Source organism: Patella vulgata, chromosome 3 (assembly GCF_932274485.2).
Source record: "Patella vulgata chromosome 3, xgPatVulg1.2, whole genome shotgun sequence".
In the NCBI taxonomy this organism is placed as follows: Eukaryota; Metazoa; Mollusca; class Gastropoda; family Patellidae; genus Patella; species Patella vulgata.
In genome coordinates, this window is record NC_065881.2 from 83,633,798 (window position 1) to 83,659,561 (window position 25,764).

The 25,764-nt window shown below is 36.9% G+C and overlaps 1 protein-coding gene across 1 annotated transcript; it reads left to right on the forward strand.

Moving 5' to 3' along the window:
* Positions 1-120: 120 nt before the first annotated feature.
* Positions 121-19,767, forward strand: LOC126816439 (lon protease homolog 2, peroxisomal). Its single transcript, XM_050543010.2, has 17 exons — positions 121-262; positions 1,307-1,400; positions 2,299-2,497; positions 3,548-3,660; positions 4,541-4,693; positions 5,495-5,679; positions 6,393-6,491; positions 7,059-7,133; positions 7,547-7,732; positions 8,380-8,527; positions 9,871-9,950; positions 10,459-10,691; positions 11,509-11,765; positions 12,063-12,284; positions 13,437-13,634; positions 14,260-14,370; positions 17,219-19,767. The coding sequence occupies exons 1-17, from the start codon at positions 150-152 to the stop codon at positions 17,327-17,329; spliced, it is 2,577 nt and encodes an 858-aa protein (XP_050398967.1). The 5' UTR covers positions 121-149; the 3' UTR covers positions 17,330-19,767.
* The last annotated feature ends 5,997 nt before the right edge of the window (positions 19,768-25,764 follow it).

Consider the following 25,764-nt stretch of genomic DNA (forward strand, 5'->3'; position numbering starts at 1 on the left):
GTGGCATCTGTCGGATTTTATAAATATACACAGATGTTAATCACTAAATATTTGAGAAATAATAGTATTTTGATCATTACCCTTTTTACGACAATCGTTAATTGACCTCGCGGCCTTGACCAGTGAACCGACCGACCAAAGGTTATGTTATGAAAATGGCTTCATCGATAACCATTCCGAGACGTTTACCGTTACTTTTAGTCACCGACAATGTTCTGTTGCCAGGATCTTCGATGCGAATTCCTGTCAGGAGCATTAGAAAGTAATTATTCATAATTGTCATTGTCACATATTATCTCTTACAGATGCTGGATCTGCCTTTACCTTCACAGCTGAACCAGAGACAGTAGAGTTGCCGTCGCTGAAGTCAGTACTGAAGAACAAGAAGATTAAAATTAACCCCATCGCAGTGTTTCGTTTGATTAGACCTAATCCCACTCAACACTGCCGTAAAGAAAGCAAATTTCTGTTCCAAATTATGACTGTTCAATAGTCCGATTAATAACCAATACCTAACTGAACAGCGTAAATATCATTCAGGATTAAACTAAAATCTCGAGCTTCAAATATGTTTACATAACATAAACATTACCTCAATGATCCAGAAATTTATTACGCTCAATTAGCCTGTACATAACATAATATTGCAGAAAAACTAATTGCGTGACAAACGTGACTATCAAAAACGGCTACAATGTAAACAATACTGTTTGGAGACAAACAATACTTTCACCGTTTTTAATACCTTTAATAACTGTCCAAAGTTTCAGGGAAGACCCCCAGATTAACGAAGGACTGTCATGTTGCTGTACTTAGGATAGATTTGATTGAACGGGAAGAATAGACACACTCCCTCAAAAGCGCAAGTATCAGAAGTCAATCCAGCAATGGCCAGAGATGGATTTTTCTGCGGCCATTGCTTCAGGAATATGAATTAACCACAAAATATTATGACATAATTCATGATAAATGGATGTATCCACATGTCATCCAAGACCATTAGGCTATGTGTAGACAGACAATTATACTAATATTGTTTTCATTTTAGATGGAATCATTGGCTTAGTAGTTATTTTTCCGAAGTGAGTCACAGTGGCTCAGGGAGTAGGCTATAGCTACCTGAAGGTCCCGTGTTAAATCTCTGTGTTGTCAAAAAAGTTTATCATGATTCGCAGATTAGTTAAGATGACAAGAATTCTAGAATATTCAGAAAAATATTTGATCTGCAGGGGGTTGATTTGGTAATATGAAATAGATTGATTATGATAACAACTCATGGTACTGTATTATTTTGTTAATATTTCAGTATGAATATGATAAAAAGTCGACTTCTAGGAAGGAATACGTTAAGTAGCACAGTTATAGGCGTTATACCAAAACAACAGAAGGCCGAACTAGATGTAAGTAATATATTAATATAATAATTTATTGAACTTGTTTTGAGTCAAAATCAAGCTGGTAACCGGTATAGCTGCTTTGTTCTCTCGGCACTTGTACAAAATTTGCTAAACGAAAAAAAACAATTTCGAAAGATAACCCATAGGGAAGCCCATACTGGAAAAAAAATGGTAACTGCTATGGATAGTTATATAGCACTATATTTATACAGTATATACAATAACCTGATTCTCCCTCATTCATCGTAAAACAAATTTCCCTTTATGCTGTACATCTATTTCAAAAGATATATATTGATTTTTCTGGCAGAGCCCCTGTGGCAAAGTGAGTAAGATGCTGGCTCGCTAGCCTGGAGGTCATAGGTTCGATACCTGTGTTGGCCGAAAAAGTTCATCAGGAATTTTCAAAATGATTTCCCCTTATCCGTGGTGCAGGAAGGAGGCCTTGACATGAACAGCTCTCTAGCTGTTTGGATGGGATGAAAAACAGATTTCCCCTGTACACATCGGAGGGCACATAAAAGATTCCTTGACAGTTGGAATTAGTTATAAGAGTAGACCGTAGTGCCACTGTCCAGGCAGAATTTCCCTCATAACACACTGTATGGCATATGCCCGTCTTCATTATTCCAGTCGGAGCAGAACAGTAGGACGTTAAACCACAATTCATTTTCATTTCGATTTGTCTGGCCGTTGAAATAAACTGCTTTCATTCCTGACTGTGTTATGTAGCTTACCATTGTATAATGTGTCTTTAATTCAGGGTTCATTTTTTAACAGCTTAAACCATGCTTAAATTCAAAATAATGCAATTGATAATTTTTGTTGACTATGATTTAATACAAGAATTGTAATTCGTGTTTTTTTTTGATTATTTAACTGATTTTGATCACCTGTACAGGACGAAGAAGTTACAAGTCTGCATCCAATCGGAACAGCAGCAGTAGTTGTACAGATAACGGGAACCAACTGGCCCCGCCCAGCTTATACTTTACTCGTAACTGGGCTGTGTAGATTTAAAGTCGACAAATTACTACAGGAATCACCGTATCCTGTTGCTACGGTTACTCAACTTGATAAATTAGTTGCTGATGATAAAGGTAATGGGGATTACCGTCTTATTAATCAAATATAGATTAGTTTATTGGTTTGATTGATGCCAACTTGTTATATAGATTTCTTAAACATACATTATGCAAGAGCCTAAATCTGCCTATTGCAGGTCTTTCTTTAGGCCTAAACTGTTATCTAAACTATTAATTAGATATTAATTAACTTATCCAGACCATAATCAACTCTCGATGCCATCGCTAGCCTATGATATTTACTGGATTATGATCCGATCTGCTGCTCTACGCTCATTCATGATTAAATCAAGACATGGATAATCGAGACTATGTATTTTATCGTACCAACTTTAGTAATGATAATCAAGGCTAAGCCCAAAATTCAATTGCTAAATTCTCGGTTCAGAGTGGATCAATTTGATTGGCATTTTCAGCAAATTCCCTTTACATTATCTAGTGTTTTAACTATTATAGTTAGAACTGCTAGCTCTTTATCTAATCTCCCATAATGTATCTTTAAACATACATTGTGCAAGAGCTAAATATGCCTATTGTCAGGCCAGAAATTATTAATTAGACATTTATTAATATGACAAGACCATAATAAACTCCCGATGCCATCGGATATCTCTGATATTAAGTGCATGTAGACAAGAACAGTTCAGCCATATTTCGATTTAAGTTAAAGATGGAGAAGCGAAGCTTAGCTTCGAACAACCAATACGGTGGTTACAATCAATGCACACATCTTGTCAAACCTTCAAAGGCTAATATTTTCTCACGCAATAGAGTAATTTGAATGAAATTTTCAATATATTCATTTTGCATTATCTATTTTTGAACTATTATAATGGTTGTATTTAATACAGACTTTAAATTGTGACTAACCACAAGAAGAGAAGGGAAGACGAAAATACAAGCAGGGGTAAAACTAAAGAGCTGAAATAGCTGTGATGTTAATGCCATGAATGGATGAAAAATCTTCATTAATAAAAAATATGAAAATAATGCGCAAAGTTTATTTGTGTCAACCATGATTTGCTGTTGAAATACCGGTGATAAAATTAATCTGTTATTTTTCAGTGTATGATACATCCGATGAAGAATTAAATTCTCTGGCCGAGAATTTTCGAGAACAAGCAGCTAAACTTGTTGAGATGTTGGATGTATCAATACCTGTTGTAGCTAAACTAAAGGTGAGTTGATATAAAAGATATGTTTGAGTTAGAATTCAAAGAAGGGTAATGTCAAACTTTTCTATGTTTTTGGGTATGGGTGGGTGGGTGGGTGGGAGGTAATGCCACTGCCATGTCAAACTTCTATACAATGTTGGGGGATGGGGTAATGCCACTGCCATGTCAAACTTCTCTATGTTGTTGGGAATGGGTGGGTAGGGGGTGAGGGTGAATGTGACATCAGCCTCAGTGTTGGATAGTTTTGGGATTAATTTAGAGTGACATCAGTCTCAGTGTTGGCTAGTTTGGGGATTAATTTAGAGTGACATCAGTCTCAGTGTTGGCTAGTTTTGGGATTAATTTAGAGTGACATCAGTCTCAGTGTTGGCTAGTTTTGGGATTAATTTAGAGTGACATCAGTCTCAGTGTTGGCTAGTTTGGGGATTAATTTAGAGTGACATCAGTCTCAGTGTTGGCTAGTTTTGGGATTAATTTAGAGTGACATCAGTCTCAGTGTTGGCTAGTTTGGGGATTAATTTAGGGTGACATCAGTCTCAGTGTTGGCTAGTTTTGGGATTAATTTAGAGTGACATCAGTCTCAGTGTTGGCTAGTTTGGGGATTAATTTAGAGTGACATCAGTCTCAGTGTTGGCTAGTTTGGGGATTAATTTAGAGTGACATCAGTCTCAGTGTTGGCTAGTTTGGGGATTAATTTAGGGTGACATCAGTCTCAGTGTTGGCTAGTTTGGGGATTAATTTAGAGTGACATCAGTCTCAGTGTTGGCTAGTTTGGGGATTAATTTAGAGTGACATCAGTCTCAGTGTTGGCTAGTTTGGGGATTAATTTAGAGTGACATCAGTCTCACTTTTCACTTGGGTTTTTTTTTGTTTTTTTTTAAAGAGAATGCTGGAGAGTTTACCAAGTCAACATCTACCAGACGTTTGTGCAGCGATTGTAAAATCTTCATACAATGAGAAACTCCAAGTTTTAGATGCCATAGATTTAACAGAAAGATTTAACAAAGCCTTACCATTACTCATGAGGCAGATAGAGGTTGGTGTACTTTTCTTCTCTACTTTCATTTTGTTTTTCTGAGGGAGTCATCAGGCCCGTAGCTAGTCGGAAAGGGAGCCGAACCGCGCCCTTTCCATTGGACGCAATACAAAGCCAACTACCAACGTGACCATATTAGTCCTGCTGATGTCGAAGAAATAAAACTGTTTTATATCATGATATTGATGTGGATCAAAATAAGAACCAAAATAATATGAGAGTGTTTGTGTACCTATGGATAATGTGTGACGTGGATAATTAAGAGGGACAGGTTACTTACGGAAGGTTACTTACTCACGTGAATCATGACAAATCGATTCAACGATATATTGGGCCAGCACAAGCAGAAACGTTGCTGTCCAGGTCAAATTCCCATCATTGCCCAAAGTATGCTGTCTTGATTAGCCCAGTTGGTACAGAAAAGTAGTGCGTTTAACACAATTTCATTGCATTTTTATTTTTACTTAATCATTAACAATAAGAGAGATAGAGAGAGAAATGGGGTTCAACATCCACTCAACACAAACTAGGTAATTTCGGGACTAACACATGGTTCAATTTTATTTCAATAATTCGCTTGCGCGTAGGGGTCTTTAGCAGTGGGAGGAAACCAGACATTAACAACGAACAATTCAGTCAATGATTTTTATTGTGATAAATCATCAGGAACCTTTTGCAATTTTAGGATTTAAAGTTGCTACAGAAAGCTCAATAAACCTCCAGGAATCATTTTCATTTTTATGGTTTAAAGTTACTACAGAAAGCTCAATAAACCTCCAGGAATCTTTTTCTCTATTTTAGGGTTTAAAGTTACTACAGAAAGCTCGTAAAGATGGTAAAGTTGAAATAATTACACGGAGAGAATCAAATCGTCCAATCAACATGAGACAAGCTTTTCGTAAATTAAACACACCAAATTTACAAGATGAAGATGATGGTGAAATTGAAGATTTGGATGAAATTGTTGACATGGAACAAAAAATCAAGTAATTGATTTAACCCTTTAGTACTTAGACAGCCCCAAACCACCCTAACTAGGCCTCTTTAGACGGCCCCAAACCATCCTAACTAGGCCTCCTTAGACCACACGAAACCACCAAAACTAGGCCTCCTTAGACCACACGAAACCACCCTAAGTAGGTCTCCTTAGACCACATGAAACCACCCCCACAAGGCCTCCTTAAACCACACGAAACCACCCTAACTAGGTCTCCTTAGACCACATGAAACCACCCTAACTAGGCCTCCATAGACCACATGAAACCACCCTAACTTGGCCTCCTTAGACCACATGAAACCACCCGAACTAGGCCTCCATAGACCACACAAAACCACTCTAACTAGGCCTCCTCAGACCACACGAAATCACCCTAACTAGGGTTCTTTAGACCACCCCAAAACACCGTAACTAGGGCTCTTTACACCATCCAAAACCACCATAACTAGGGCTCTTTACACCATCCAAAACCACCCGAAGAAAAGTAGGCAGTAGGTTAGATTCCTTATCTCTCGACCCTGCTTGCCTCGTGATGAGAGAGGGTACTTTATAAGGTAATTTATTGTCAGGTCTAGAACCTTGCCACTGTGAATCACAGTGGTGCACACACATAATACATCGTAACTAGTATGAATGAAATGTCGAAAGTCAACGAAAAACACTGCTTGATTATTAAAATGTTTGAACTTTCTCTTTTGGTAGAGCCAGTAAGATGTCTGAAGAAGCACATAAAGCAGCCATGAAAGAATTAAAAAGGTTAAAGAAGATGCCACAACACATGCCAGAACACGCCATGATCAGGTATTCAATCTATATTCAAGACGAGAAGGAATTTTATAATCAAAATGCAAGATCTGTGATGGCAACCATACAATCTGATTAAAATACAGATCTATATTTCATTTCGTTTCGTTTTTTTTTATACTTTCGATGGCCTACACTACATGAAGATCTGACAAGTTATAGTGATAGGTCACGTCAGGGGTCAAAAGACCAACTTATGACCCTATGACGTCAGACATTTGATTAACCAATCAGCATTGATGTTACTAGTGGATTACCCACAGTTCCGTGAAAAATACGCCTAAAGCTCGCCGTAACAGACCGCTTCATTGGCTTATCTCGGACACCATTCAGAACATGAGTTAAATAACACCTCTTCCAGATCCAAGTGTAGTAAAGACAAGTAAAACGAAATTTTGAACTATAATAACGAAACAAAATAGGATCTGTGTTTTAACCAGATTGGGCAACCATACATAAAATGGACAGGCAATGCCACAGCAAAGGAAGCCTCTTCTCAGATCAACGTTCTTTCACAGCCATTGACAGAATAAAAGTATTTTATTTCATGTTTCTTTTTTTTAGGAATTACCTGGAGTTAATGGTGGAGCTGCCTTGGTCAAAAGGTACAAAAGATGCTTTAGATATAGTTCAAGCAAGGTATGTAAAAAGAATTATAAATGTTAGTTTATCCCTGAAGGACAATGTTACTCATCAGGGGAGATAATTTGATGTGTCAAGGGAGGTAATTATTTTTCTGCCAATGGTGTCAGTCCACTAAATATTTTGGAATGTTGTGAAAATTATATATGGATAAATCCTTTTTCCTTTTTATCTTCTTTTTTTCAACTCCATTTTTCTTCTTTTTTTTTTCTATCAATTGTGTATTCAAAATAAATAGCCAATTGATTTTTTTTTTTTTTTGAATACTTTTGGACATTATTTTGGGACAATACTGATATAGCCATAATTTTAAGATTTGAAAGGTTAAACTTTAAAGATATGTTGTGGTTTAGGGCAGATAAATGGCTGTCAGGGGAGATAATTAATGGGTGTATGTTATTATTATTCAGGAAAGATATGGATGTAGATCATTATGGTTTAGATAAATTAAAGAAGAGGGTATTAGAATATTTAGCTGTTAGACAATTAAAGAACACATTAAAGGGACCAATTCTGTGTTTTGTTGGAGCACCAGGAGTTGGAAAGACAAGTTTAGGGAAATCCATAGCGAATACATTAGGAAGAGAATTTCATAGGTAAGTTGTTAGAACTAGAAAAAAGAGCTTTCTTAACTCTATGAATACAAATAACTATATTAGAGAATTACAGAATTGTACAATGTTGACCCCAGCAACAACCCTAACATATCAACTGCTCCCTGTAGAACTCTAAACTGTCTGGGTGATGGGTGGTCAAGTGTTTTAATGCATGCACTTGAAATCTTAAGGTCTGATTTCAATTCTTTGCTTGTACGTGACAAGGAGTAGGGTCATCTGTCCAGCCTCATGGGTTGTCTCCAGGTCCTCCGGCTACCTCCTGCGGCTAACTACATGCAAGCGAATTATTGAATTAAAATTGAGCCATATGTTAATCCCCAAATGACCTAGTTTGTGTTGAGTGGAGTTGGACATTTCAATGAGAGTACTCTTACCTAGGGTTGGACGATTTTACAAAAATCATTATCGCAATATTGATAAATAAAATCATTATTATTAATCAATATTTACATGTGTCTGGTATTTAAAGGGTTAACGTGTTGTATTTCAGTATTTACATGTATCTGGTATATAAAGGGTTAACATGTTGTATTTCAGTATTTACATCTATTTAAAGGGTTAATATGTTGTATTTCAGTATTTACAAGTATCTGGTATTTAAAGGGTTAACGTGTTATATATTTTAGGATAGCGTTAGGTGGTGTATGTGATCAGTCTGATATACGAGGTCATCGTAAAACATATATAGGTTCAATGCCAGGTCGTATAATACAAGGTTTAAAAACAGTCGGAGTCAACAATCCTGTCTTCCTCTTTGATGAAATAGATAAATTGGTAAATAGTTTTTATTTGAAATTAATTTATATTTGCTGATTGTTTTAAATCTATCACGTCTCAGAGCTGTGTTAGCTATGGAAGTATCATGTGTCTTGGGTTATGTTAACTATGGAAGCATCATGTCTCTTAGAACTATGTTAACTATGGGAGCATCATGTGCCTTAGAACTATGTTAACTATGGGGGCATCATGTGTTTTGGGTTATGTTAACTATGTGGGCATCATGTGTTTTGGGTTGTGTTAACTATGTGGGCATCATGTGTCTTAGAACTATGTTTACAATGGGAACATCATGTGTCTTGGGTTATGTTAACTATGGAAGCATCATGTCTCTTAGAACTATGTTAACTATGGGAGCATCATGTGTCTTAGAACTATGTTAACTATGGTATCATCATGTGTCTTGGGTTATGTTAACTATGGGAGCATCATGTGTCTTAGAACTATGTTAACTATGGGGGCATCATGTGTTTTGGGTTATGTTAACTATGTGGGCATCATGTGTCTTTGAACTATGTTAACTATGGGAGCATCATGTGTCTTGGGTTATGTTAACTATGTGGGCATCATGTGTCTTAGAACTATGATAACTATGGGAGCATCAAGTGCTTTGGAGCTATGTTAAATATGAGGGTGTCATGTTTCATGGAACTATGGGGGCAACATGTGTCTTGAGCTATGTTAGTCATGGGAACATAATGTGTCTTGGAACTATGTAAACTATAGGGGTATAATGTGTCTTGGAGATTTGTTAACTATGGGGGCATCATGTTTCTTGGAACTATGTTAACTATGGAGGTGGGGGGGGGGCATGTGTCTTGGAGATATGTTAACTATGGGCATGATGTATCTTGGAACTATATTAACTATGGGCATGATGTATCGTGAAGCTATGTAAACTTTAGGGAGCATGATGTGTCTTGGAACTATGTTTACTATGGGGGCATGATGTGTCTTGCTGTCTTGGAACTATGTTAACTATGGTTGCATCATATGTCTTGGAACTATGTTAACTATATTAACTATGGTGACTACATGTGTCTTGGAGCTATATTAACTATAGCTGTTTCATGTGGCTTGGAACTATGTCGACTATGGGGACATCATATGTCTTGGAACTATGTTAACTATGGATGCATCATGTGTCTTAGGGCTATGTTTGCTATGGGGGAATCAATTGACCTGTTAACTATGGGGGTATCATTTGTCTTGGGACTAGATTAACTATAGGGGAATCTGTATATATCAATATCATAATTCACTGTAAAACATTTTCAGTCTGATAAATTCATATTCTTTAAAGACGATTTTTAAATCTTAATTAAATTGTTTTATTGTAGAGTCGAGGTGTCCATGGTGATCCAGCTGCTGCTCTGTTAGAGGTTTTAGATCCTGAACAAAATCATAGTTTTGTTGATCAGTATCCTTTCTATTGTCTTTGGGAGAAAAGAGCTTGCATGGTTGCATGAGATGCACCATATACCCAGTACATTTCAGTTCTATTGTCTTTAGAAGGACAATTGGCGTGGTTTCGATTCTCTGGTTGTACGTGACAAGGAGTAGGGTCGCCTCTCCAACCTCGTGGGTTTTCTCCGGGTCTTCCAGTTTCATCCCACTTCTAAAGACCCCTACGTGCAAGGGAATTATTGAAATAAAATTGATGCCATCGAGAGTTGGTTATGGTCTGGATAAGTTAATTAATGTCTAATTAATAATTTAGATAACATTTCAGGCCTAAAGAAAGACCGGCAATAGGCAGATTTAGCCCTTGCATAATGTATGTTTAAATATGTGAAAATGACGATGTTTTGCTGGAGAGTTTTAGAATACATTTTGTACCACAGTATAGTGAAAAAAATCACAAATTTGAAAATAGGGTCAATTGAAAAAACATCGAGGTTTTATTTGTTTTTCTTAACTTAGTGAAGTTATCTGAATGTACCATTTGATCTATCACAAGTGTTATTTATAGCAACAGCCAACAATATGGCTACCATCCCAGCAGCGTTACTAGATAGAATGGAGGTAATACAGATACCAGGTTATACCGTGGAGGAGAAGATACACATCGCTTTACGACATTTAATACCTAAACAATTAGAGGAACATGGATTGAGTGAAGAGAAATTACAGATACCTGAAGACACCGTCAAAATAATAGGTAATAATTAATACAATCTGATAAAACACAGATCCTATTTCGTTTCGTTTTTTATAGTTCAAAATTTCGTTTTACTTGTCTTTACTACACTAGGATTTGGAAGAGTTGTTATCTTCATGTAGTGTAGGCCATCGATAGTACAAAAAAAATGAAATGGAATATAGATCTGTATTTTAATTAGATAGGTAATAATAATAATAATAATAACAACGATATTTTTACAATGATGCATGGAAAATATACTTAGAAGTGTATGCAGCGTTCTTACGTTAGCTGGAGGTGGTAGTCGTTGAGTGATTAAAATACAGGACTTATGACTGTATGCCACGTTCTTTTTTTAGCTGGAGGTCGTGTTCATTGATGAGCGGTAGTTGATTTTCCAGACAGTTTAATCATGTATAATGTATCTGGTTGTGAAGTTCCAAACCCTAACCCATGTTATAGGGAAATGAAATGATTTGGGGTTTAACGTCCTACTGTTCTGCTCCTATTGGGCTAATGAAGGTGGGCATACGCCATGCAGTGGGCTATGAGGGAAATTTCGAAGGCCTACTCTTCATTGAATTCCAACCGTCAAAACTTTTTTTTACTTACATGCCAAGGTGTACACAGACAGGAGTCAGGACCAAAGTTTTTCAGACCATCTGAACGACAAGATGCCATTTCTGCGCCACTGAAATCCTGGGGAACTTTCTGAGGAACTTGGGATCACCTGGTTAGTAAGTCATTGCCTTACTCATTGACCCACCATGACTCCCTAAATTTCGAAACCTGAAGCTAGAAAATGTTTTTAAAACAGCTCTGTTTATTATTTTAGTTACTAACTACACAAGGGAGGCCGGAGTACGAAAATTAGAGAGGCGCTTGGCGGCCATTTGTCGAGCTGTAGCTGTACGGGTTGCAGAAGGAATATCTAAAAGCCGACATGAGAAATTGGAAGCGTCAGAGGGTGACAAGAAGGAGATATTGAATGATAGTCTGACTGATATCGATTCCCATACAGCGTCTACGTTAGCTCATCCACCCGAGATGCCAATAGTTATTGATGATGCTGCACTGGAAGACATTCTTGGGGTATGTATAGCTCTATAGTAGGCCATTAATTACCCCTTGTAAATATTTTATTCTGGTTACAGGAAGTAAATCTAGGAAGAATTTGAATGAATCCATAGACTCATTTATCAAGTACACAACCCTGATCAATGTTAATGACTATCATAGATGATACTGGATAATCATATATTCCTATAAACAACTAATAGATATGTATAGAAGTCATTTAGCTGAGTTGTGACCCTTTGGAAAAAACAAAAACACAGAAAAAAAAAATTTATTGCCGCCTAACTTACCAGACTTGAATATTTTTTCCAGCCTGCTATGTATGAACCGGAATCTAAAGAAAGATTACAGCAACCTGGTGTGGCCGTGGGTCTGGCGTGGACAGCTATGGGTGGAGAGATCATGTTCGTAGAGGCATCAAGAGTTGAAAACACGGAACGAGAAGGAAAGTTAACTCTAACAGGACAACTGGGGGACGTAATGAAAGAATCTGCTAATCTCGCTTTAAATTGGGTTCGAGCACATTCTAAACAGGTACTAAATACTCATACTATTTTTGAGGGGTCTTCCCGTTTCAGTTTTGTTTTTCTAAAAATAAAAATGTATGTCTAATATCACAAGCTGCAATGGTTAATCCTTTAACATTTGGTGCATGTAATTATTAACTGTTATGTCAACTGGTGTGGTTTCGATTCCCAGGTTGTATGTGACAAGAAGTAAGGTCGCAATGCCAACCTCGGGGGTTTTCTCCGGGTCCTCCGGTTTACTCCCAATGCTCAAGACCCCTACGTGCAAGCGAATTATTGATATGAAATTGAACCATATGTTAGTCCAGAAATGACCTAGTTTGTGTCGAGTGGACGTTAAACCCCATTTCTCTCATATTGGTCGAAAAAAAACATGACTGTTAACTCTGAGAGTTACTATAAATAGACAGTAAGCGCACATGCACAGGGGAAGTGTAAATAAACTGCATCAGGTATGGGGTGATCACTTTTGGGGAGATCACCCCCGGCATGGAGGTTGGATATTTGAAAACGAAATGAAATGAAATGGGGTTTAACGTCCTGCTGTTCTGCTCCGAACTGGGCTAATGAAGACAGGCATACGCCATACAGTGTACTATGAGGGAAATTTTGCCCAGACAGCGGCACTACGGCCTACTCTTATATCGTATTCCAACTGTCAATGGTTCTTTAACGTGCACGCCAATGTGTACATGGGACCTCAGTTATTCGGACCATCAGAACGACTAGACAGCGGTCCTTGCCAGATCCTCCGTCCTGCACGGAAATTTGAACTCATTGTATATATCATCTTTATGTTTTTAATGGCATATTAGATTCTTATAATCAATTGAGTTTTGATTAACTCCTCCAGTTCCTAGAACAATTGAAAGAAAAATGACGATTTTTACTTTGAGGGCTCATTTTGAAACTAACCCTAACCCCCTAAGTGAGAGATGTAGTAACTGGTACTATTTACATGAATTGGGCCCTTTGAGGGAGCTTTGGTTTTGGGTGATGCAAGTGCCTTAGGGTTAAATTTATTTGATGATGGGGATGATAATGATGATTATGATGCAAAATGTGCAAAATGTATATTTACAATTACTTTTTAAAAAATTCATCAAATTTGAGAAAGTTCTTGGCTTAAATTTAATCTCTTTGTTTGTTTTTTTTTTAGCTGAGTTTGAATTTGACCGGTGATTTATTGAATAATACCGATATCCATATTCATTTTCCTGCTGGTGCTGTTGGGAAAGATGGTCCATCTGCTGGAGTTACCATAACAACAGTATTGGTGTCATTATTTAGTGGGAGATGTGTTCGATCAGATACAGCTATGACAGGGGAGATTACTCTTAGAGGATTAGTCTTACCGGTGAGTTGTAATGCATTCGGGGAGCCACTGTGGCTAAGTGGGTAAGACGCTGGCTCACTAGCCTGGAGGTCACGTGTTCAATCCCTGCATTGACCGAGAAAGTTCATCGGGATTTTCCGGCATGGTTTCCCCTTGTCAGTGTTACAGGACAGAGGGCCTGACAAGGACAGCTGTCTTGTCATTCGGATGGGACAAAAAAACAAGGTCCCGTATATACATTGGTGTGCACGTAATAGTTCTCTTGGCAGTTGGAATTCGATATATAAGTAGGTCATAGCGCCGCTTCCCAGGCAAAATTTCCCTCATACTGCACTGTATGGTGTATGCCCGTCTTCATTAGCCCAGTCGGAGCAGAACAGTAGGACGTTTACCCATTTCATTTCATTTCATTTTCTAGTGCATTTGAATGGAGTGAGAGGGGTCTTACATAGACTAAGCCTGAATAAGAATATTGTTTTTAAAAAAAAAAAAAAATTCCACCAGGGCTTACTCTTGATCCAATTTCCTAAATACATTTTAAAGTATTTTTACACATAAAAACTATAAATTGAACTGTTTTAAGGTTAAATTTTTTCGAATATATGTTGACTGAACGTTAAAGCTGAATTGTTTTTTATTATTCTAGGTTGGAGGAATAAAAGATAAAGTTCTAGCTGCCCATAGAGCCGGGATAAATAGAATTATTCTACCAAAAAGAAATGAAAAAGATCTTCATGAAATACCAGATAACATCAGGGTAAGTAGAACTTATTATTATTATAAAACATTTGATTCATCATTTAGTGCTATAGAAATCCCTAGCAAACTACACTTGTGAAAGTTTGTAGTACCATGGGTCTTTTGTCAGACGTGGAGAGCGGGCTGTCGTCAAACTGAATGCAACATCCAACCTATCTTAATAGCCTTGTTGTCGTCTAGTATTGCTTCGTCTTCACTTTGTGTATTTGCTTCCTTTTATCTAAGTAGTTAACCGGTCGACGTCATTTTGACGTCATGGCGTCCAGTGGTCAGGCTAAATAAATAAAATGTTGAAGAGGATAAGTTGATCTATAATTTGCAAATCATTCTAAGTCCTTTTCATCAGAAATATCGTCTTTAGAATCGGTGTCATCGATATAATCCAAGTCGGAATCATTCATAAGTATTTCAACTACTTCGAGCGTCCCAACATCGTTAAATTACGTTTTTCGTCAAATAATGTTGAACAAAGACATGTTTTTCTCAATGCCCTTGACAAAACAAATTCCTGTCTGACACGCATGCGTGGCCATATCAATTAAATACGTAACTAAAAACTCAAATGCGGCTTATCAAAAAGGTTCTTGCTGTGGTCGACTTTAATCGATCGACCGTGACCACTTAGCTGTATAACGTTGTGGTGATTATAGTCGACAATGACCGGTTAATGGTTAAGACGTTTGTCTTCTCAGTAGTTAAGACGTTTGTCTTACTAGGAATAACAATGCAACATTTCGTTTTTACATAATAGATAGACACTACCATGTATTTTTCAGTTCATGGGAGATAATTTATAATAAAAAAAAACATATTTTCATAGTGCATACTTTTTGTTTTTTAATCCAATTGAGTACATATTTAGCATGTATTAAGTCATGTTATTTGATATTTTAGTGAAAGTGCTAAAGATGCGTCAAGCCTTTATGAATTTTTATATAGAGAGAGAGAGAGAGAGAAATGGGGTTTAACGTCCACTCGACACAAACTAGGTCATTTCGGGACTAACATGGTTTAATTTTATTTCAATAGTTCGCTTGCGCGTAGGGGTCTTTAGCAGTGGGAGGAAACCAAAGGACCCGGAGAAAACCCACAAGGTTGGACAGGCAGTTGACTCAATGACAGGCCTTATGATACAGTGGCGCGTACGTGCTAACCATTCGGCCATCCACCCCCCCTAGGATTTTTATATAGCGCCATAATAAAAAAAGCATGTTTACAGTCTATAGTGCATGTTATTTTTTGTTTCAGACATTTCTACGACAATTTTGATCTGTGGTGACATAAATAAAACTATACTTGTCTTGGCAATTTTTAAAGGAAAAATTCAATAAAAAAACATATTTTATGTTATGTAAATTGAAAGCAGCTAGATGTTTTAGCTAATCAAGTTCATTGTTTTAGCTAATCGACTTCATTGCTTTATCTAATCAAGTTCATGCTTTAGCTAATCAAGCTGCATGTCAATGGGGACTAGCAATGATTTTCGAAAGGGTTGCTTGCACAACCTCAGTGCTTTCTCTGGGTCCTCCGGTTTCCTCCCACTACTAAAGAACCCTATATGCAAGCAAATTATTGAAATAAAATTGAACCATAAGTTAGTCCCAAAATGACCTAGTTTGTGTTGACCAGGCGTTAACTCTCTCTCTCTGTCTGTGTCTACATATATTTGTCTAGTTCTACATATATCTGTCTATAATGTTAAAACCATGGATAACAAGAACCATATTTTAATCTACCTATTACATATGTTGTTATTTATATATAAATGCTAGTCTCTCATGTATAACATATATGTACCATCATTACTGGTACATCTTAAATATGTAACACCTTTTATTAATGCTGGGGGTGTTGGTGGCCAAATGGTTAACATGTGGGCGTTGGATCAGATGGTCTGTCATTGAGTCAAGTGGCATGGTTTCAATTCCCCCACTTGTACATGACAAGGAGTAGGGTCTCTTGTCCAACCTTGTTGGTTTTCTCTGGGTCCTCCGGTTTTCTCCCACTGCTAAAGACCTGTATATGCAAGCGAATTATTGAAATAAAATTGAACATTATGTTGGTCCCAAAATGACCTAGTTTGTGTCAAGTGGATGTTAAACCCTCTCTCTCTCACAAATATATATATATAGATTTCATTCATAAAAATAATATTTGGAGGATGCACCACATTACCATAGCAGCACCATAAAATTATAATTTTATTTTGATTTTTCATAAATGTCATATTTTTAAATATAAATAATTTTGAAAGGAGTACTATATTACCGTAGCAGCACCATTTAACTATAATTTTAATTTTTCTTAAAGATATATTATGGGAGATTAGATAAAGAGTTGCCAATTCTCACTATAATAGTTAAAAACTAGATAATGTAAAGCGAATTTGCAGAAAATTTCAGTCAAATTGATCCATTTAGAACCAAGAATTTTAGGCCTAGTCTCGAAAATTATTACTAAAGTCGGTACGATAAGAAGCATAGTCGCGATCATCCATTTTTTTTATTTAATCATCAATGAGCGTTGAGCAGCAGATCGGATTCCAATCCAGTAAATATCGCAGGCTGGCGAGACATCGAGAGTTGATTATGGTCCGGATTAGTTAATTAATGTCTAATTAATAATTTAGATAACATTTTAGGCCTAAAGAAAGACCTGCAATAAGCAGATTTAGCTCTTGCATAATGTATGTTTAAATCTCATATTTTCAAATATGAATAATTTTGAAAGGAGCACTAGATTACCATGTTGATGTAAGATATCTTTAAGATGATAATTACTCCACGAATTAAATGGAAACCTAGCAACTATATCCATGGTTACCAGATTATTCTCTCTATTTACAGAAAGACATGTGTTTTATTTTCGCTACCAAATTGGCAGACGTCCTGAACTCAGCATTTGAAGATGGTTTTCCTGCATTGTCAGCTCAAGTTCTCACTGAAAGCAAATTATGAAACGAAGAGTGGCGACTTAAGTAGAAAATAACAACTAAGGTTGTTTGAAAGAGAAACTAGTTTAATTGTTCCACACTGTCTTTTGAATTAAGGACAAATTTAAAAATTAATTTGAATAGATAATATTAATTGAAATATATTATTTTTCTATAAAAAGATATATTATAATTAATGGCTGTTGAATTATTAAGAAATGTGTGAATTGAATTTAAAATCTTTTTTTAATGATGACATAAAATCATTTCTATTGTGTTATATCGTTGTTGGTAATTACAGTACAGTTGTGTTCTACTGACCTGAATTGACCCCTGCATTTAGCCAATGAAAAGATCCTTGTTCTTAATAATTATAGCCAATCAAAGTGATTCAAATCAGACTTTAAAGAGATACACCTGACTTGACCCCCTCATTTAGCCAATGAGAAGATGCTTTTCCTTTGGCAATAAGATGATGTGTATTAAGTAGTTAAATCTATTTATTTAATCAAAATTGACAGGTTAAATTATATTAATTTTAGATTAGCTTTGAAGAATTTTGAAATCATGAATATCAATTCAAATATCCTGCATTGGTTGTGTGTTGGTTTTTTTTTTGTCTTTTTGCTTTATGAATACTATAAATATATTATAATTAATTAGAACGGACTGGGCAACTTCAACTGAAGGTCAACAATTTGTCCAACCAAACTGTGTATGTGATTAAATCAAAGCAGTTTCACTAAGATTAAATTATTATTCTATTATTCATAGAGAAAAAAAAAGAACTGTTTTGCTATCTATGATATTGTTAGTTATGGTAGACTATTGTCGATTGGATAATAATCATATATCACTATGACAACATGTGATAATATCTGTGATTGGTGCCAAGTTAGTGTTGTGTTGATGTATATAACAGATGTAATATGATGGTACCATTCTGTAGCTGATACTATATATAGTAACAACTCTAATGGGAGTACAATCATGCCGTTAAACTTACCTGTATATTCTTGCCATATGTAACAAATGCCATGTGCTTTTAGAAGAGAGCAGAGAGGTCTTATAGGTCCTCAGTCTCTTTCTTATTTTGAATAAAATATTGTTTAACAAACACAATGTGTACATTGACACAAAATTAAACTTTATCTAATGCAGTAGTTCTCAACTTTTTTTTGCCACCGGCACACCTTAGAACACATGGAAAAATAGCGGCACACCTGGCTAAATATTTATGAAAAATATTTGAAATTTTGCAAAATAAAAACATGGTAAGTCAGACGGCATACAACCGTAGACACAGACTAGTTATAGACACATAGAATGACTCAAACTAAATAAAGAAAAACACAGCTTATCAGTAGACACCAGTGAATACTCAATTGGGGTCACTTGGTTTTTCGCATTTTCTTAGTGTGCCGTTCAAAATTTTGCGGCACAGTAAGGAAGATCGACACTCTGGTTGAGAATCACTGATCTATTGAACGTACATAGACTATAATTTTGTTATTAAATATAGAAATAGTCTAACGTGTGCTTTAGATCATAAGATCTGTCATTGAGTCAAGTGGAATGGTTTTGATCCCAACCTTGTAGTGACAAGGAGTAGAGTCACTTGCCTAATCTTGTGGGTTTTCTCCGGGGTCCTCTGGTTTCCTCCCAATGCTAAAGACCCCTACCTACATGTAGAGAATAATGGAAACAAATTGTACCACCATTATTATGTTAGTCCCAAAGTGTCCAAGTTAGTGTTGAGTGGACGTTAAACCTCATTCCTTTCTCTCAAACATGTTGGCGAATAGTTACTTCATTGACTATAATAGCTAACAAGATAGAGAGAGATAAATGGGGTTTAACGTCCACTCGACACAAACTAGGTCATTCAACGACTAACATATGGTCCAATTTTATTTCAATAATTGGCTTGTGCGTAGGGGTCTTTAGCAGTGGGAGGAAACCGAAGGACCCAAAGAAAACTTACGAGGTTGGACAGGCAATCCTACTCCTTGTCACATACAACCAGGGAATCAAAACCACGCCAGTTGACTCAATGACAGACCTTATGATACAGCGCGCACATGTTAACCATTCGACCATCCAACCCCCAATAATTGCTAACACCTGAACTATTTGAAATTTCAATAATTTTTGAATGTATGTATCAAATTCCAAAGATTTATTATATTTGCAGACAATTTAATAACAGGTTGGGAAAGATTTCGAAGTGTGTCAATTTTAAGTAGTTAATGACAGATTTCGAAGTGTGTCAATTTTAAGTAGTTAATGACAGAAAATTATGAGCATGATTTGTTGCCTGGCATCCCTGGTTATGTTTTTGAATGTTTACTGGTAATTAAAGTTATGTATAATTTTTATGCTAATATTTATGTATAATATTTATGCTAATTAAAAAATTGATAAAAAACATATTTAAATAAAATGATGACTAACCATTGAATAAAGAAACCTGAATTTTATGAGCTGACAAAACAAAACTAGGACTTGAATCTCAAATAAAATGTCATGGACACAGAAGAACCATGGGATTTTTCAAGCCCTGTTTCAACTTGTCCAGGATGACAAGGAAAGTGATGCCTAGGCTTTCAGAAGGGATGAAAAATCAAGGGCCATCTAAAAGAGCAATTCTATCAGCACAATTTGTTGAAATGTTGTTTTATATTATCTGCACCCCCATCCGTCTGTCGTCCGTCTGTCTGTCACGCGTCCACAGTTAATCCAATTGACTTAAAATTTATACACAGTAATAAAGGTCATGAGATGAAGAAGCCTATTGATTTTCACTAATTTCCGATAATGACTTCCAGAGTTATGGCCCTTGATCACTTTGAAAAATCTTGTGCACACTCCAGAGGCTAAAGTCTTTAAGGTCATCAGATGAAGAAACCTAATGATTTTCTAATGATTTTCTGATAATTACTTAATGAGTTGTTACTCTTAATCAGACTTTAGTGTATTATAAATGTTTCATTACCGACAAAAGTACAAATATGCAACAACTCTTGTTGACTGCCCGAACGATTTAGCTGCTGTGGGCGTATGTTTCATTGCCTGGCAACCTATCTTTTTGGCTGTTCTGAGTGTTGGGCACAAGGAAGTTTATGATAATATTTGGGTATTTGTTCCAGAATAATTGACGAAAAAAGGATTTTAATTTTGATTTTCTGCCAGATTTTGGTGAATATTTTGAGAGAAGGTCAACAGATGTCTGTTTAGAGGAATTCACTTCTAAAAATGACCTAGAATCAACAATCATGTCAAACCCTGCTTCCAGATTTGATCAGCAGGCCTGGAAATAACGGTTCTAGATGTACCGACAAAATGTCAAACACTAATGAAATAGTACCTGACATTTTCAACTTAGTGCCAGATATGTATTAATAATATCAATAAAAAAGGCAAATCAGTGCCTGACATTGTCAGTGACAGGTGCCTTATTTCCAGGCTTGTACAATCAGATAATTGTGACACATCTTTGCTGATTTGTGAAGTTTAGATCCAACTGAATAATTAAAAGATATTGAAGTGGAAGGATAAGCACCTAAGGAAATATAACATCAGGCAATCCCCTTCAAACAATTTATCAGATAGTTGTGACCAATCTGTTTCACAGAGGATTACAAAAGTCTTCTAATATCTCTGTAAAAGATGACTGCCTTCAACACGTGACGTCACATCACACAGCATTAATTATCAGCTCAAAGGCGTGTGCATTGTTTACATAAGACATTACTGGTTCAGGCAGAATGGTGCCTTTTACTCATTTTAATACCCATTTACACTAAATAGGAAATATTTTTTACCTACAAAAACTGCTTTATTTATTTTTCTAATAGTCTACATAAAAAAAATGTTTTAGAATTTAATTTGTCGGAGGAAAAAAGTTAATATTTGTGGCTCATTAAGTCGCATCATGTCATCCTGCTGATCAGTGTGAATTATGACATGTTGAGCTCTATGCTGAAATAAATTCCATGGGAATATTTTGCAAAAGAGGATATGCTTAGACATGACATGACATTAACATTGTCTTTAATTAGTAGTCTGGTTCCATTTCATAATTTAAAGAGTTACTTGCCCTTCCCAAATCTGAATCGCGATTTTAGTATTAATTATAATTTCATTGTTAATGTTTTCCTTGGTAGTCTGGACTGACGAACAAAACATTAAAAGAAATCATCTCTTCTATAATCATCTCCAAGAGTATGATTATTTGTCTCAGCACCCGAATAAATAAATGGATTACCTCCCCTGATAAAACTAAAACGTATGGTTTTCAATAATTAAATTTTCATCTCCTACACCTTCCGTTTTATTTAGACTCAAAACCTAAGATTTTGCAGAAATGCATTAGAGATAATGCTTCTGAACATCCTTAATATTCATTATTCCATTATTCTGTTCGAATTAAATTAATGGGTTACCTCCCCTGACAAAACATTTAAATTTTAATTTACGGATAATTAAATTTTTCATTTCCTATAATTTCTCTTTATAATGGACTAACGATGATAAAATTAATGATGCTTCACGTAAGTAAGACTTATTATTCCATTTTTTTGGTTTAATAAAATTAATGGATTCCCTTCCCTCGATTAAAAAAAAAGAAGTTAATTTGTGCAATTGTTCTCTTGGAGGTGTATTAATAGAATAAATTAATGTATTTAATAATGTTTCAAATATGCTAAATTAAATGTTTAAGAATTCCTTCATTTTCGATTTAATTGGAAACATTTGGATTTTTAAAAGTGGATTATCTCCCCCTTGCAGATATATTCGTGCGAACCACGGCGTTGCGGCTAAACCTATTTGTTAAGGCCAGCTCGATTTTTGTCAAAGTCGCTGAGATATAAATAAGGTTAGGGTACGTGATTTTTGGGATAAGCCATTGGACTAGGTCCAGGGTTAGAACTCTACCCTGAATGGCCGTCATATCCAAAATTTAGCATACTATTTTGTGATGCGGTTCTACTCCATTTTGACATCTGCCACACAAAGTACACATAAACCATTTCAATTTTCATTGAATGGATGCGGAATAAATACTTTTCAAAATTCTAGAAGTATTTATAGTGTTTTCGACTAAAATCGTCGATTTAGGCTTTAAAATGTCGGTCAACTAATTGTAGAGAGGCATATGCCGCTTCAGTTTAGTAAGAGAGTGAGAGAGGGGGCTTTCTAGGTCATTTTGGGACTAACATATGGTTTAATTTTATTTCAATAATTTGCATGCGCATAGGGGTCTAAATCAGTGGAAGGCCGGAGGACCCGGAGAAAACCCATGAGGTTGGTCAGGCGACCCAACTCCTTATAAGTCTCGCTGCAGAGAGAGTGAGAGAGAGGGGGTGGGGTTAACGTCCACTCGACACAAACTAGGTCATTTCGGATCTAACATATGGTTCAATTTTATTTCATTAATTCACTTGCGCGTAGGGGTCTTTAGACTTTAGCAGTCGGAGGAAACCGGAGGGCCCGGAGAAAACCCACGATGTTTGACAGGCGACCCTACTCCTTGTCACGTACAACCAGGAAATCGAAACCAAACCAGTATACTCAATGACAGACCTTATAATACAACGCGCACGATCTAACTATTCCTCCCCGGCCCCTTTAATATGTGAAAGGGTGAGATTTATACCACAAGATTCTAGAACAGAGAAGATAGATGATCCCATAAAGTTTGATATTTGAATGTCAGCATCATGAAATATTTACGATACACCATTAAAAAATATCATTCAGTTAATAACCATCACGGTTACATTGGCTGCATATCTTTAAGATACACGACAGCTAGTCAGACCTATTATAATATATATTTCTCTTAATATTCAAGTTGAAATCTGGTTCAGCGTCTACTTTTCTGCACCAACCGGGATAATAAAGACGGACATATGCCCTACAGTGTGCTATGAAGAACATTTTGCCCGAACAGCGCCTACTCTTCTTCTTATTCCAGCTGCCAATCGTTCGTTTACATCCACGCCCGTAATTGTGGGTGGGGGGCACGGGAGGTTGGGGGCAAAGTCCCCCCTGCAAAAAGTTTCCCCCCCCCCCCCCCTGTGAAAAAATTGTGAACCTTAAAAACAATAGATATACATTGTCCGTCAATTTTACAGCACCCCTGAGAACACTTTCCACCACTCTCCTTGCTCTGGGCTAGTTACGGGCCTTTTTACATCCACGCCACTGTGTGCTCCGGATCTTGCCAGACTCTTCTAACCATCGTAAATTTTAAATATGAAAATGAAGCTAATAGCTAAAGCATTGAGATAACTGGGTATGTTTGTTTATGTCGAGAGTACACTTCCTTTTCTAGTTAATCTAAGTATTTGTATATGTTGTACGTGTTTCAGATTATGGCGAATGTTCTCGGCTGTTCTGCTGGGATTCGAACAATAGACATTCAGGGGCGGATCCAGGATTTTGAGAGGGGGGGGGGCGTGCTGCCCCCACTTGAGAGAGTGCGAAGCCCGGCCCTCGGTGGGCGGACTGACGGACAATCAACCAAGTCACCAACCGGCTCGTTTCGGAGTAAATTACGACGGGGATCACTACCATTTTTAAGTATTTTTGTTCTCCTTTCCGGCAAGAATATACGGGGCAAAACATTGTTCGCCACCGCAAAAAAATAGGAGGGGGGGAGGAGCGTGCGCCGGGCGCGCGCCTGATATTCTCATTGAGAGCCTATAACTACCCAGAGGCGTGTCCAGATATTTGAGCAGCGGTGGGTTTAAGGTGGCGACAACGTCAAGTTTGGCGTTAGGTGGGGGAGGGGGGGGGGACAACCCGCGAATTTGATCAAATCAGAAGCTTTGAGACAATATTTCTGTTCATTTAGTTGCATACGTGTATATGATTACAGTGGAGGGAGGGAAAACGGGGGTAGTACTTTGCACTTTAGTTTCTTCAATGTTATTTTCTTGAATGTAGGACGGAATTATGCGCTGCGCCAGCAAGGATGGGCCCGGAACCCTTGCCCCCACCCCTCGGGACACGCGCCTGGTAGACTACCATCTCCTGTAGTAAATTGAATTACTGTGTTAGAATAAATAAATAACTTTGATTTCATTATAAATGAAATGAAATAGGGTTTAACGTCTAACTCTTCTGCACCAACTGGGCTAAAAAAAACCAAAACACGATGATTTCAATAGATTCGTTGCGGGGCGACGGTCTATCTTCGTGGATAATTTTAAATCTATGATAAAGCCGGTGTTGAGATGTAACCAATCTTGCGTCTCACTTTTGACCTTGGGGGTAAGAGTTGGCGCAGGTCTGGGCATGGACTGTATGTCGGCGGAGTTCTGTCGCCCGCGTTCGTAATCAGTAATCGTATTAGAGCGGCGCCGGTGTTGGTGGCTACCTCAAGTGGCATCGGTTTTGATGGTTCCCCAAGAGCCGTGGTTCGCTAAGAGCGGCGCCTGATTTGATGGTTCGCCAAGAGCAGCGTCGGGTTTTTGGTTGGCCTCGTATCTGTTTTTAACTCCACCTCGTTCCTGGAACTGTTCACAGGAAGGAAAGGGAACGGTTCTAGCATCACCGTGTTATAATACAGCAGACCAACCCAATTCTTTATTTTGACCAAAAAACAAAGAGATTTAGCTCTTTTAACATTACATTTACATAACAAAAATTAAATGTTCTTGTGGTAGTTTCTCACTAAATATTATATGTAAGAAAAAGACTAAAGCGATTTGAACATTTTGAGTAGTTAGTGTCAATTTGCTCTGTTCTAATTTCTGTTGGAAAAATATTATCTAATGCCGAAAACGAATGAATAAAATAAAACATATAACGAAATGTCAGTTTTACTTGCCAAACAAAACATAATCAAAATAGTCTCGCCCAGTATTAAATTAGTACTTGTATATATTAAAGGCGCGTGCAAGTTAAGGCCTAGTTTGATTCCTGTATATGATGGGATATTATGATGTTACACATTTCTAGAGTTAGTATGGAAAATGTCGAAATACGACAACAAATGCAAAGCCCAACTTAGGCATGGGCCTGAGGGGCCAAGGCCCAGGGCCCCGCGGTTTTGGGGGACCGCGGTATATGGCAAAAAGAGAAAAAATTCAAATTCCAGATGAAAGTTTCACAGTAATCGATCTAGCGGCATGAGGGCGGAGACTGATCGGTGATCGGTCTATGCCATTGGGAACTGAACAGATTTCGTATGTGATCAGGCCCTGGTTTTACAAAACATTCTCAGACTTAAGTTAAGAAATTTACTCAGCTTTCAATCACTGTTTATGACAAATATCTTTGATCCAGAAACACAACACTTTGCACATAGTTTCGTATTGATACAATAAAACAACAGATTTATAAAGGGCTATATTTTAGTTAAAATAAGGCGAACAATTTTAAGTAAATTCTCAACTTAAGTCTGAGAATGCTTTGTGAACTCGGGGCCAGATATTATGTAATTATTCT